This window comes from Electrona antarctica, assembly GCF_951216825.1.
Source record: "Electrona antarctica genome assembly, chromosome: 10".
Taxonomy (NCBI): Eukaryota; Metazoa; Chordata; class Actinopteri; order Myctophiformes; family Myctophidae; genus Electrona; species Electrona antarctica.
This window is the reverse complement of record NC_136791.1, coordinates 48,471,822-48,486,277: the sequence shown is the minus strand read 5'-3', so window position 1 is coordinate 48,486,277 and position 14,456 is coordinate 48,471,822. Positions and strand designations below refer to the sequence as shown.

Genomic DNA, 14,456 nt, shown 5'->3' with positions numbered 1-14,456 from the left:
AGCAATTAGACAGGAAATGGGGGAGAGAGATGGGGAGTGACACGCGGCAAAGGCCGTCGGGCTCGGGAGTCGAACCCGCGGCCCGCCTTCCGGCTGGCTTGGCAGCCTAGGTGCCCAGACGGTTGAGCTAACCGTCCTGAGCCTTTACAAGATATTTTAATGGTTTTAACAATTGACGATATAGTGCAGCATGGCGTTGTTTTATGTTTATTTATTTTTTTACATTGGACGACATACAGTACTATTTTGTACCAGTATGCACCGGATGTGAACATATACTATATGTCAGTGGTTCCCAAAGTGGGGTCCGGGGACCCCCAGGGGTCCTTGAGGGAGTTCCAGGGGGGACCCAGCTAAATGATAATTTGGAACCAAATGGACCCTTATGGGTCTGTAACTCAGAGAGTGTACAAATGTAACCAAATGGACCCTAATGGTTCCATTTGTACGCTCTCAGAGTTAAATTAGCATTGATTTTACAATATAAATTGGGGGTCCCAGAGATAGAAATCTCTGGGTCCGTAGAGTAATGCATGTCAAACTGGGGGGTCCTTGAAATTAAACGGGTTGAAAAACAGTGCTAGAGCCATAAAAGTCTTCTCTTCTCTGGCATATCTTTTCATATGGGGGTCCGCAGGCTAATAAATGTCAATTTGGGGGTCCTTGACATGAAAAAGTTTGGGAACCACTGCTATAGGTATCACAGAGCCATGTTATCCAACATCACTGTACCTGCATGAAGAAACCTGCCAGCAGGGATTTCTTAATGTTGCGCGTGTTGGACCGGGAACCGAAGGCGGGCGTGGAGATGGGCAGCTCGATCCTCCGCAGCGTATCGGTGAGCTCGGTGCGGAGGGCGTCGGCCGTCAGCAGGGCAGAGTGTACCAGGTAGTAGTCCTGACACCACTTCTCCACGGCGGTGCAGCCTGGAGAGAGAGAGGAAGGCATGCTCAGTGGTCTAGTGGTTATAGTGTCCGCCTGAGACTGGGAGGTCGGGGGTTCGATTCCCTGCCCGGGTACATAAGAAAAACTATAACCCATTTAGACCTGAGATCAGATTCTAAAAATGTCTGTTTGAAAATGACAGTTTTCTGAAAAAGCTATGTTTCTATGTCAGTCGTTCCTCGATTTTTCAAAAATAGCAGACCTACAAGCTCGTAGCGCGCCACTCGGTGGCGCGCTATGAGCTTGTAGATCTGCTATTTTTCAATAGCTAAAGCATAACATAATGCTAACATCAAAAGGGGTTCCCGCCCAAAATGGTATAAATATGGGACCCAATGCCTCCATGCTTGGCACTCAGCATCAAGGATCGGATTGGGTTAAGCCCCTGTGACATACTAGCGTCATATCCAAGGGGTGTGTATTTTACCGTGTACCTCTATTGTAATTATTAAGACATTATTTTTACGAAATCACACTTTACTGTATCAAGCAGTGATCTTTCGATGACATGTCATCATGATGACGGCAACTCTATCTGAGGTGCACGGTATCTGGGGTGAACCGTCTCCACTCACATGGCTCCTGCTGACTCCGTTTGAAGGCCATGTAGATGTTGATGAGCGTGAAATGGTCGCCTTCAGGGTGCTGGAACTTCATGTGGCACTGGGCTGCTTCCAGCCTCCGCTCTGCAGAGGGACTGACGAAGCAACTGGGTGCTGAGGAGCCAAATCATTTTGGGGGGTCCCCAAATTATTAAACATTTTTTTGCAACTGAATGGCTGGAAAATGGAAATTAAGAGTTTACATAGTACATGCATAAACATTCCTTAATGATTATATCTGGTTTCAGTATTAATTTATGATATATTTTTGCAAAGCATTTCCTGGGGTCCCCGGCCAAAAAGGTTGAGAACCCCTGTGCTAGGAGACCAGTCTGGAGCCCTGTGGAACACCATATGTGTGCATTGGGTAGCCCAATTCACCAGCCTGGTGGAGATTTGAGCTCCACTGAACGCCCCCATTCAAGTTTTAATAATTATGTTTTCCGATTATTATATCAATTTGATACATTTTAGACCATAAAATAAGGACCATACAATATTAATAGAGATCTCTCATAGAGTTCAGCACTTAACTACCTTCAACCTGCCCTATTTTATAGAGAATTAATACAATAAATAAAAATAGTGAAAATATCCAATCTACAAGCTCACAATGCTTTGCAAGGTGACATGTTGTGAGCTTATAGATCAGCTATTTTTGAGTGGTGCAACCACTCCAAGGAACAGCAATGTCCGTGTTAACCTATGTGTTAACCTATGTGACTATGTATGTGTATGTATGTGACTATGAGTACCAGTAGGGGCAAAAGTGGCGCTGTTGTGCCAGAAACAGAGAGAGAGATACTGTACATATATATATATACAGTATATTACTTCTAAGTGTGTGTGTGTGTGTGTGTGTGTGCGCGCGTGCGTGGTGCACGTGCTGTAGATAAGCAGGCTTGTTTTGGTCTACAGGTAAACATGCCCACACACACACACACACACACACACACACACACACACACACACACACACACACACACACACACACACACACACACACACACACACACACACACACACACACACACACACACACACACACACACACACACACACACACACACACACACACACACACACACACACACACACACACACACACACACACACACACACACACACACACACACACACACACACACACACACACACGAGAGAGAGAAAGAGGCTGGTCCCTGAGAAGATTAAGGATTGCAGGAACAGTAAACAGTTGTGCGGGTTCATAAGAATATCTATTTTTGTATGGATACTTTCCATTACCTGAACATGACACACTCAGTGCCCTCACATCACTGCAGAAAAACACCAGCTGATTACTTAAAACATGTTCACACACTTATTTCAGAGCCTGGGCGTCCTTTCCACGCGTCTAATCGTGAAGCACATGTTGGACTTCTCAGACCGTCCTTGACTTTATTTAGTGTCCAGCTTGTAGATTAACTTTCCACTGGGCACAGTGACGTGTCCAACGCTATAGTCTACGAGGGCATGAGAGTATAAAAGACGAGTGCTTCACACAGTGTCTTCAGTATCTCCACTCTGCATCCAGAATGAAGGCTGCCGGAGCTTTGCTGGTTCTGCTGTTCATGTGTCTCTCTGAGGTCGGAGCTCAGGGAGACTCAGGGGGGTCGGGCAGTGAGAGAGGCAACGGCGCAGAACCAGCCACCCTCTTACAACCCGACCTCTGGACCGAACTGGAGAAGTTGAGAGGCATGGTGCTCAACCTGGGAGCCACCATGGTGGAACAGAGACAGAGCCTGAGCAACGTGGAGGGAGAGGTGGAGAAGCAGGGGGACTCCGTGAGTGATCTTCGGTTGGAGCTGGGCATCACCAAGTACGAGATGGAACGGATGGCCAAGGAGAATGCAGGTCAGGAATGCTTTTCTTGTGTGCAAAGTGTGATTCATTATTTGTGTTGAAGAAGTTCAAGTTAAAGAAGATAAGGGCTGATGTGTGTGTGTGTGTGTGTGTGTGTGTGTGTGTGTGTGTGTGTGTGTGTGTGTGTGTGTGTGTGTGTGTGTGTGTGTGTGTGTGTGTGTGTGTGTGTTTTAAAATGTGTAACAATTTCGCTGTGATTTCCTTCTATTCAGAAATGGCTGCCAAACTGAGCGCCGGTGAGAAAGAGCTGGAAGACCTTCAGAGCAGACTGAGCAGCAGTGAGACCAGTGTGGAGGTTCTAGAGACCAGACTGAGCAGCAGTGAGACCAGTGTGGAGGTTCTAGAGACCAGACTGAGCAGCAGTGAGACCAGTGTGGAGGTTCTAGAGACCAGACTGAGCAGCAGTGAGACCAGTGTGGAGGTTCTAGAGACCAGACTGAGCAGCAGTGAGACCAGTGTGGAGGTTCTAGAGACCAGACTGAGCAGCAGTGAGACCAGTGTGGAGGTTCTAGAGACCAGACTGAGCAGCAGTGAGACCAGTGTGGAGGTTCTAGAGACCAGACTGAGCAGCAGTGAGACCAGTGTGGAGGTTCTAGAGACCAGACTGAGCAGCAGTGAGACCAGTGTGGAGGTTCTAGAGACCAGACTGAGCAGCAGTGAGACCAGTGTGGAGGTTCTAGAGACCAGACTGAGCAGCAGTGAGACCAGTGTGGAGGTTCTAGAGACCAGACTGAGCAGCAGTGAGACCAGTGTGGAGGTTCTAGAGACCAGACTGAGCAGCAGTGAGACCAGTGTGGAGGCCTTGAAGAAGGACAGTCAAGGTAATCAGAACACCATGATGTTCAGTGGCTGCAGGCAGGAGAGGAAAAAATGTCTTAATTTAATATAGTAATAATACATTTTAATTATTTAATTTGATGCTTGGAGAATAGAAAATGACTTTAGTTTGGCGTTAAATTATACATTTTCTTTGAGAATAGATGCTGTGGTGATAATGGCCCGGTTTCCCAAAGGACACATGGTGTAAGAGGTATGGTGTAGCACATGCTCAGTTGCTCCTCTAGGCCGCACACAGAAGCCTGTGAACATAGACATTCTGTGCATAGATGTGCCACACACTCTTTTTTAAGAGTAAAGAGAGCCTACTGTCAGCTGTCCAGCAGTCCAAATATTATTAAATTAAATTTCAGAATGGTAGACCTGAGGCCTGAGGCCTACCATTGCGTGGCACATCTATAATTATAATTATTATAATAATAATTTTGTTGTAATTTTCTTCTCTTCAGAAATGGCTGCCAAACTGAGCGCCGCTGAGAAAGAGCGGGAAGACCTTCAGGCCAGACTGAGCAGCAGTGAGACCGAAGTCCAGGTCCTAGAGACCAGACTGGGTACCACTGATGACCAGGTCCAGGTCCTAGAGACCAGTCTGGGTACCACTGATGACCAGGTCCAGGTCCTAGAGACCAGACTGGGTACCACTGATGACCAGGTCCAGGTCCTAGAGACCAGACTGGGTACCACTGATGACCAGGTCCAGGTCCTAGAGACCAGACTGGGTACCACTGATGGCCAGGTCTAGGTTCTAGAGACCAGACTGGGTACCACTGATGACCAGGTCCAGGTTCTAGAGACCAGACTGAGCAGCAGTGAGACCAGTGTGGAGGCCTTGAAGAAGGAAAGTGAAGGTAATAATTAGAACAACATGATGTTCAGTGGATGCATTCAGGAGAGGACAGTGATGAAACAATGACTTACTTTAGTGTTCAATTCATTTTAAATACTTAATTTGATGCTTGGAGAATAGTTAGTTAGTTGTTCATGTTATTGATTGTATAGTTGATCTACTCAAATGAAACTACAGGTGGATTTGTGGCTGATTTAATGAATGTTGTTGATTTCAGCTTTCGTTAGCACAACAACACCAAGTAGGACAGTGGCCGCAGCCATTTTGAAGATGCGCGCGCAATCCGCGCATCCACTTTCATTCTAAGCCCTGCATTCAAAGGCCTGTATCTCCGAAACGACATTGAGGGGCCGTTTCTCGCCCAGACAAGCGTTTTCAACGGCCTGTAGCAGGCGCTGTGATACTCGTGGTCGGGGTTTTTTCACCACCGACCGAGAGAACAACAACCGGTCAAGACACCACACACGGCAGTTTGTCACTGTAACATGCGATTACGGATATTTGGCTCTTCAAAGTAAGTGTTACGTGCGATAAAACCTTGGCAATACGCTATTAATTAATGGCGGCAGGTTAAGTGTTTTAAGTCATGTCAAATAACTTTATTAATTCATAATAATTAGCTCTCACCAAATAATTACACAATTACATAATGTCACTTGTATTTAAATACGTTAAAATACAAGGTTTCCAACCTTTTAATTGAAGGAATGTCACAGGAAGATATCAGTAGTAAAAAACCTTCAAGTTCTCTGGAAAACAACACAAAGAAAACCAAACTCACAAGACAAACAAAAACCCACCCATGCACCCAACCCCATAACCCTAAACCCCACCCACCCAACCCCATAACCACATTTTGTTCTACTAGGTCTGTGTCTCATAGGATAGGCAGTTTACAAACCCGTCCACCAGTAACATCATCAATGGGGAATCCAAGTTAACAGAAACTGCAGGCTTTCTAGTCTTGAAAAGTTGCAATGCGAAAAAGGAAGCCATCGTTCTCACGATGATAAAAATCTAAACATTTTAGTAAAAACATCTTGTTAAAAAAAAATCTGCCTAACGATGATGTCACTGGTGGACGGGTTTCCGAACTGCCCACAGCCCTCCTATGAGACACAGACTGAGTAGAAAAGAATGGTGGTATTTTATCATGATTATTATTGAGGACTTATTACGTGAAGACGGGTTGAAAAGTAGTGAAGTGGTCCTTTAACAGAAACATCCACTCCAGTATGCCAGGTGTTCTTCTCTCTGATTCTACGTGTGTGTGTGAGTGTGTGTGCGTGTGCGTGTGTGTGTGTGTGTGTGTGCGCGTGCGTGCTTGCGAGCGTGCGTGCGTGCGTGCGTGTATGCGTGCGTGCGTGCGAGCGTGCGTGCGTGCGTGCGTGCGTGCGTGCGTGCGTGCGTGCGTGCGTGCGTATGCATGTGTGTTCTCTACATAGGTATCTTCACATCTCCTGTTAAAGGACTTTATCACTTCTGGTTCACTGCAGCTCTCTATGGTAGATCATCAGAGACTCTGTCTATCACAATGTATAAAAATGGTCAGCGTCTCATGTGGAACGATGGATACAACAATCATGGACAGGTGGAATCCATTTCTAATGGAATGATCCTAGAGCTGGAGGAGGGAGACACCGTTTACATGAGACTACCTTCTGGGTACAGGCTCTTTGATAGCTATGATGGCAACCACAGCATGTGGAGTGGTGGTACCATTACTTTATAGAGTGTACATGTAACAGTGATACTGGTACCATTACTTTATAGAGTGTACATGTAACACTGATACTGGTACCATTACTTTATAGAGTGTACATGTAACACTGATACTGGTACCATTACTTTATATAGTGTACATGTAACACTGATACTGGTACCATTACTTTATATAGTGTACATGTAACAGTGATACTGGTACCATTACTTTATAGAGTGTACATGTAACACTGATACTGGTACCATTACTTTATAGAGTGTACATGTAACACTGATACTGGTACCATTACTTTATATAGTGTACATGTAACACTGATACTGGTACCATTACTTTATAGAGTGTACATGTAACACTGATACTGGTACCATTACTTTATATAGTGTACACGTAACACTGATACTGATACTATTACTTTATAGAGTGTACATGTAACAGTGATACTGGTACCATTACTTTATAGAGTGTACATGTACCACTGATACTGGTACCATTACTTTATAGAGTGTACATGTAACACTGATACCAGTACCATTACTTTATATAGTGTACATGTAACACTGATACTGGTACTATTACTTTATATACTGTACATGTAACACTGATACTGGTACCATTACTTTATATACTGTACATGTAACACTGATACCAGTACCATTACTTTATAGAGTGTACATGTAACACTGATACTGGTACCATTACTTTATAGAGTGTACATGTAACAGTGATACCAGTACTATTACTTTATAGAGTGTACACGTAACACTGATACTGGTACCATTACTTTATAGAGTGTACATGTAACACTGATACTGGTACCATTACTTTATAGAGTGTACATGTAACAGTGATACTGGTACCACTACTTTATATAGTGTACATGTAACACTGATACCAGTACCATTACTTTATAGAGTGTACATGTAACACTGATACTGGTACCATTACTTTATAGAGTGTACATGTATGATACTGCAACTCAATCAGTGAATAAACACATATTCAAAAGCACTATTGTCTGTTTATTGTATGATTACTATTATTATGTTTAACACTATAATAATTCATCTATAATTTTAATTATAGTTAGTTTTCACTGTTCCAAATGCATCCAATGTCATTATTATTTAGTCACAAGCTCTTTGTTAATGCTTTTAATGTATTACTGTTGTTCTTTCAAAGATGGCGATCATCGCCGCTCGGGCAAACTTGTAGATCTGCTATTTTAACTACTTTGCCAACTCGAGTCGTGACAAATCATGACAATAAACACAATATTTTGGGCCGAACAAATAATTACAAAGAAGAAAAACAACAAAAAAAAAAGTGTCTTTCTAATTATTTGTTCGGCCCGAAATTTTTTGTTTGTTGTCATGATTTCTCACAACTCGATTTGGCTTTGTACGAGGCTTAAAAGGTCTTTAAATAAATACGTTTTGAAATGTCTATGAGGAAAATGAACGGGGAATCATTTCCTGGTCAATCATTTCCTGGTCCCTGGTCCCTGGTCCCTGATTTATATACAAAAAAACTAAATCAAACTGAAATATGGAGATACAAGGTTTCTGCTTGGCAGCAAAGATATGAGGAAAAAGAATAGGCCTACCTAAGTTCAGTGTGTGAATTATTGAAGAGTCATTTTTCACGGACAGATGGAATCCATTTCTAATGGAACGATCACAGAGCTGGAGGAGGGAGGCGCAGTTTACAAAGATTTTATTCTACACCAAATGTCTTTGTCGGAAAATAGCAGATCTACCAGTTCACAACACCTCACATTGCGAGGCGCTGTGAGCTTGTAGATCTGCTATACTTTCGGCTAATGTTCCGCTCAGAATAGAGATGCTAGGGTTGAAGTGGTTCATGTAAAAAATAAATAAAGTTCCTGTCACACCCTGTAGTTAATCTAAGGACCCTGTAGGGCAGTGTTGATTTCGTCGACTAAAACTAAGAGGAAAAACGTCCGTCGACTACCTTTTTTCACTGACGAAAACTAAATGAAAACTAAATGAGGACTAAGCTATGATGACTAAAACTAAGACTAAATATATTGCCAATTTTCGTCAGCAAATAAAAACTAGACTAAAATGCTAGGATGGGGACTAGTGGACAAGAGATCCAGTATAAGTCATTTAACACTTGGTTGCATGCTGAAAATAGCCGGTCTACAAGCTCACAAATCAGCTTTAAAATCAGCCATTACGACGGCATCAAGGCCGGCCAAAATGCATTTTAGTCGACTAAATCAACTGTAGATTTAGTCGACTATAATCGTATGATATTTAGTCGACTGAAACTAGACTAACACTAAAACATTCCGGGTGACTAAAATCTGACTAAAACTAAATGAAAACTATTCAAGTGACTAAAACTAAAATAGAAATGTGCTGCCAAAAACAACACTGCTTTGTATCAGTAACTGTAACTCCAACTGCTGCTGTGCTGCGTCTCTCAAAAAATACATTTTAAAACCACGTTCTACATCAGGGGTTCTCAACCCGTGGGTCGCGACCCCTCGGGGGGTCGCCACATTATTTTAGGGGGTCCCCAAATTATTAAAAAAAAAAAAAAAAAAAAAGTTTTTTTTTTTTTTTTTCACGATTTTTCAAAAATAGCAGACCTACAAGCTCGTAGCGCGCCACTCGGTGGCGCGCTACGAGCTTGTAGATCTGCTATTTTTAAATAGCTAAATTATAACAATGCTTAAAACACCAAAAGGGGTTCCAGCCCAAAATGGTTTAAGGTTATTGTAGCAGTCAATTTATATTGGGGGGCGGGGGTCCCGAGACGTTGCCAAAGCATTTTCGGGGGTCCCCGGCCAAAAAGGTTGAGAACCCCTGTTCTACATTGTGACACAACGCATTGTGAGTTTGTATTTTGTAATTTTTGGCAAACGCTCCCCCCCAGAATAAATGCTGTGATTCAAGTAGTTAAATATTATCAATCTTTCCAAATGGAAACGGATATTCTCTCAAGTTTTAACTGTGACATACTGTATATCTTAAGGGAAAGTATTTAGATATTAACCCATTCTGGATGGGAACCCCTTTTGGTGACCTGCAGGTGCCAATCGGCCTACTTGAGAACTATTTAACTTGGGAACCTAGTAATAATACCCGTTGTCAACGTGTCATAGCACCCGTTTTAACTATCTGTCTGTGTCAAGATCTCTGTATCTGTCTGTCTGCCTGAAGTGTGCAAACTGACTGTGAAAAGTGGAGTGGTTAAGTAATCAATTTGCAGGTGTGGGGTTGCCATGTCAATCAATTGGCTGAGGCTACTGTAGTGCTGCACTGTTGCCTGCTAATGAGAGAGAGGGGTAGGGGGAGAGGGGAGTTGCACCACTCAGTTCACACGGGTGTGATTTTTTACTATTCGATGTACTACCGGTATATTACCTGTTAGCATGGCAGCGATGATGACCACCTCACTGACGCAGTCAAACTCACAGGAAGCCAGCAGAGTCTTGGCCATCTGGGGCTCCAGGGGGAGCTCAGACATGATGATGCCCATCTCAGACAGGTTGCCATCGTCATCCAGAGCTGCCAGGTAGTCCAAGTCCTCCAGAGCCTGCATCAGGCTCTCTGGGTCTGGGTGGGGGCGGCCATGACAGATCAGGCATGACAGAAAGAAAATACTTGTTTGCCTCACCGTTAACCCGTTAAAATCCTGACAGTTTTCTGAAAAACCTTATGTTTCTGTATCAGTGGTGCTCAATATTTCATGTCAAGAACCCCACAAATTATATGTAATATCCCTCTGCCCCCCCCATCTGAAAATATGTTCTTCCAGGGACCTCACAGAAGCAAAGATATGAGTTAAAATGTTCACTCTGTAAGTCTGTAATAATATATATTCAAAGATTTGAGGCACATTTTCAAAAAATTTCAAAAATAGCAGACCTACAAGTTCATAGCGCGGCACTCGGTGCCGCGCTATGAGCTTGTAGATCTGCTATTTTTTAATAGTTAAAACACCAAAAAGGGTTCCCGCCCAAAATGGGTTAAGACAAAAGGAAATAAATGGTATTTTGAGAGTATTTCATTTCTGTATCGTGGTGTATATTCTGGTGAAACAGGAGCTGTTTGCAATGCATCTCAGTCAGTCACAGTGGAGGCCGGGTTGCAGACACTGGCTGTATGCATGTCTTTAACCCAGCTATGCACACTTACTTAGGGTTGTTGTGTCAAAGTGAACAATATCTGGAAGACCTGTCCTGCACATTTTCACATTATTTAAATAGCTTATTTCAAACGTTTCTCATTTGTTTTAAATGAGAAATACAATATTGTGTGTATATATATATATACACATATATACACATACATACACATACACATACACAGTGGGACAAAATATGTAACTTTACAACCCCGTTCGTTCTGTACACTTCATGCATTTTGAAAATGGCAGCTATAGGAATTACTCTGTGACATTTGCTCTAGAAAAGAATAGTGGGTGTGTGCTGTGCTTCCAATCACTAAAAAGGCAGCCAGAGATTAGTATTTTATAATCCTCACAACATCTGCCATGCATATCAAATGAAGGGTCTCTGATGGTTAAGCTGAATGATTTTCCATTTCCTCTTATAAACAGGCATGTTTTATATGAGAGTAAAAGAGATAAAACAAGAGATTAACAAAAACAAAAACAATCGCACGCGCACACACACACACACACACACACACACACACACACACACACACACACACACACACACACACACACACACACACACACACACACACACACACACACACACACACACACACACACACACACACACACACACACACACACACACACACACACACACACACACACACACACACACAGAGAGAGAGAGAGAGAGCAATTTGGCAAAACATTAATCAAGTGATTAGTGTTTTTCTGTTTACTGCTACTGTGCGTGCGTGCGCGCGTGCGTGTTGTGGGTAAAATCTTTGGGAAAAGATCCCAGCACACAGAAGCAGGTCAGCCCTCAAACAGTGCTGCTTGGAGAACAGAGCCTGTCAGTTCCACTGTGACACGGCTCACCGCCCTCCAATAGAACAGTCCCAGTCTGTAGCGGTCCTACGAGACCCGACTAACTGAACCCTGGCCTGCACCCCAACTGTTGCATTACAGGATGCATGAAATTCAAGGATTCACATACAGTAGTAGGGTTTATAATTAGCATGCATTTTGACCTGAGATCAGATTCTAAAAATGTCTTCTACATCCTGACAGTTTTCTGAAAAAGCTATGTTTCTATGTCAGTCGTTCTTCGATTTTTCAAAAATAGCAGACCTACAAGCTCGTAGCGCGCCACCGAGTGGCGCGCTATGAGCTTGTAGATCTGCTATTTTTCAATAGCTAAAGCATGCATATTAGCATTCCAGGTATCATACATAGATATTAGAATTTAGGGAATATTTTCAATAACAAATAAGTGGACTATAAAACACAGTTTGAATGATCATAAAGTAACAAGTGATCAAATAGTGCTAAGAAAACTCTTAAACAGATGTGTTTCATCTGAACCATATGAGATGAGAAACAGGTTCTTGGACAGTTTTCTGTCACATTATCTTTCTTACCTGGCCTGTCGATGAAGTCACATTGGCCCAGTCCAGCAATCTCCATCCTCTTCAGGAGAAGCACGGTGGCAGTGATGTCAGACTCCAGGATGTATGGCCGTGTTTCGTTGGGAAGCGTCCTGTCTTCTGGGTACAGACAGAAACACTTACCTACAGGAGGGAATACACCCAGGAAAACATGACGACATTAGCAAAATTAGAGATTTGAATCAGCAGACTCACCACTGTGTCAGTAGGCCTGACGTCGAAATTAAAAAAAACGTTCGCTCTGAAAGAATATATATTCAAAGATTTGTGCCGCATTTTTACGATTTTTCAAAAATAGCAGACCTACAAGCTCGTAGCGCGCCACTCGGTGGCGCGCTATGAGCTTGTAGATCTGCTATTTTTCAATAGCTAAAGCATAACATAACGCTTAGTTAAAACACCAAAAGGGGTTCCCGCCCAGAATGGGTTAAGTTACCTGTCGTGCCAACCAGTTGTTTTCGACTCTCGGCTTGGCCTTTGCTGATTGACTGAATGATGGCTGAGTTTGCTCTGATCCTGGGATTGTACACCTGCAACAGCACAACAAAATGTTCTTGGTATGAAGTGGTATTTCATAACACATTTCAAATGCATAAGAGTGAATGCCGTCGTATCCAGTCTTTCACTACACCAAATAATATCTCTTAAAAAGTGTAAGAAATATTCAAAAACAAGTAGATTTCCTCTTGGTGGATTGACAAGAGAAGCAATAAGATCGGTTTACACTTATCTGGTGTCGTGTGCCAAAACACAAACAAAAGATAATTACAAGCTCACTGTGAGCTTGTATATCTGCTATTTTTGGGACGTGACACAAAGTATGAATCAACCCATGCAGATATTGTTCCATGAGACTAGGTCATGAACAAACATTGAAGAGCAACGATTCAGTCACAGACCTTTGTCAGGCATACTGAGGGAGTTTGTCAGTGTCAGGTGTGCAAAAGTTCCTTTTTATACTTAAAATCACACCTGTGTGAACTGAGTGGTGCAACTCCCCCCCCTCTCTCTCTGTCTCTCATTAGCAGGCAACAGTGCAGCACTATCTCTCTCTCTCTCTCTCTTTCTGGCACAACAGCGCCACTTCTGCCCCTACTGGTACTCATAGTCACAGGCACAGTCACATACATAGGTTAACACGGACATTGCTGTTCCTTGGAGTGGTTGCACCACTCAAAAGGTACCCCCCGCCCGCACGCCCACGCCCACGCCCCCACACACGCCCACGCCCCCACACACACACACACACACACACACACACACACACACACACACACACACACACACACGCACACACACGCACACACACGCACAGTCGCACCCCCCCCCCCCCCCCCCCCCCCCCAATTTGGTAAAACATGAATCAAATGATTGAACTGAATTACATACATATCTTTTCTGGAGGCCTGCATCAATGACAAAGCGTATTGAGTCAACAGCCCAGAAGAAGTCTTCATTTGGACTGGAGGTGAGGAACACTCTCATGCCTCTGGCCTTCCCGAGCCCCTCCCCCGAGACTGGAAGACTCCCAGCTCTGCCAGGGTGAACCGGGATGGGCAGGAGCTCTCCGAGATCTGCAGGTAGGCTGGACCCCTCATGACGAAGGATGTCACAGGCCAGATCTATCTCCTTTCATGATTTAACAGAGAGAGAGAGAGTGTTAAAGGAGATAAATACCTCACGCACACATTCTCAGACCGTTGACTAGGGGATGACATTATAAGCAAACAATGGTTCAGAGACCAGTCTTTAAAGGGATATTTCACTTTTTTTTTTAAATATATATTTTTGGCTAATTTCATCGTCTACTCAGGCTTTTGTGACAGTTTTTATGTTGCTTGATTCAGTGTTTAGATATTTGATATCACCCAATTCCTATATAAACCCATTGTATTATCAAACTTTGAAAACACCGCCCTTGGTTTTGGTGAATCATACTGCTCTCCTAATACGTGAGGGGGCTGTGATTTTTCAATTACTTTTTTCATTTATTTTTAACGTTTTAATAACGTTTT

The 14,456-nt window shown here is 43.2% G+C and overlaps 1 protein-coding gene and 1 long non-coding RNA gene across 4 annotated transcripts in view; both read right to left on the bottom strand.

The window, feature by feature from the left end:
- LOC306930962 (putative pre-mRNA-splicing factor ATP-dependent RNA helicase DHX32) overlaps nt 1-14,456 on the bottom strand; it is a 38,858-nt gene that overhangs the window by 20,010 nt on the left and 4,392 nt on the right. For 2 of the 3 annotated variants that reach the window (XM_079512096.1, XM_079512098.1), the window contains exons 5-10: nt 13,831-14,070; nt 12,878-12,971; nt 12,415-12,564; nt 10,234-10,425; nt 1,521-1,661; nt 733-926 (exon numbers count right to left, since the gene is read on the bottom strand). In XM_079512096.1, coding sequence (XP_079368222.1) covers nt 733-926; nt 1,521-1,661; nt 10,234-10,425; nt 12,415-12,564; nt 12,878-12,971; nt 13,831-14,070 — 1,011 coding nt within the window. The remainder of the gene's footprint in view (nt 1-732; nt 927-1,520; nt 1,662-10,233; nt 10,426-12,414; nt 12,565-12,877; nt 12,972-13,830; nt 14,071-14,456) is intronic. The other variant, XM_079512097.1, reaches the window with a different exon arrangement.
- On the bottom strand, nt 6,837-7,802 carry LOC306930963. The gene is made up of 3 exons (XR_013790942.1): nt 7,725-7,802; nt 7,520-7,688; nt 6,837-7,114 (listed from the first exon to the last, which is right to left on the bottom strand). It is a non-coding gene; the product is annotated as an uncharacterized lncRNA (long non-coding RNA).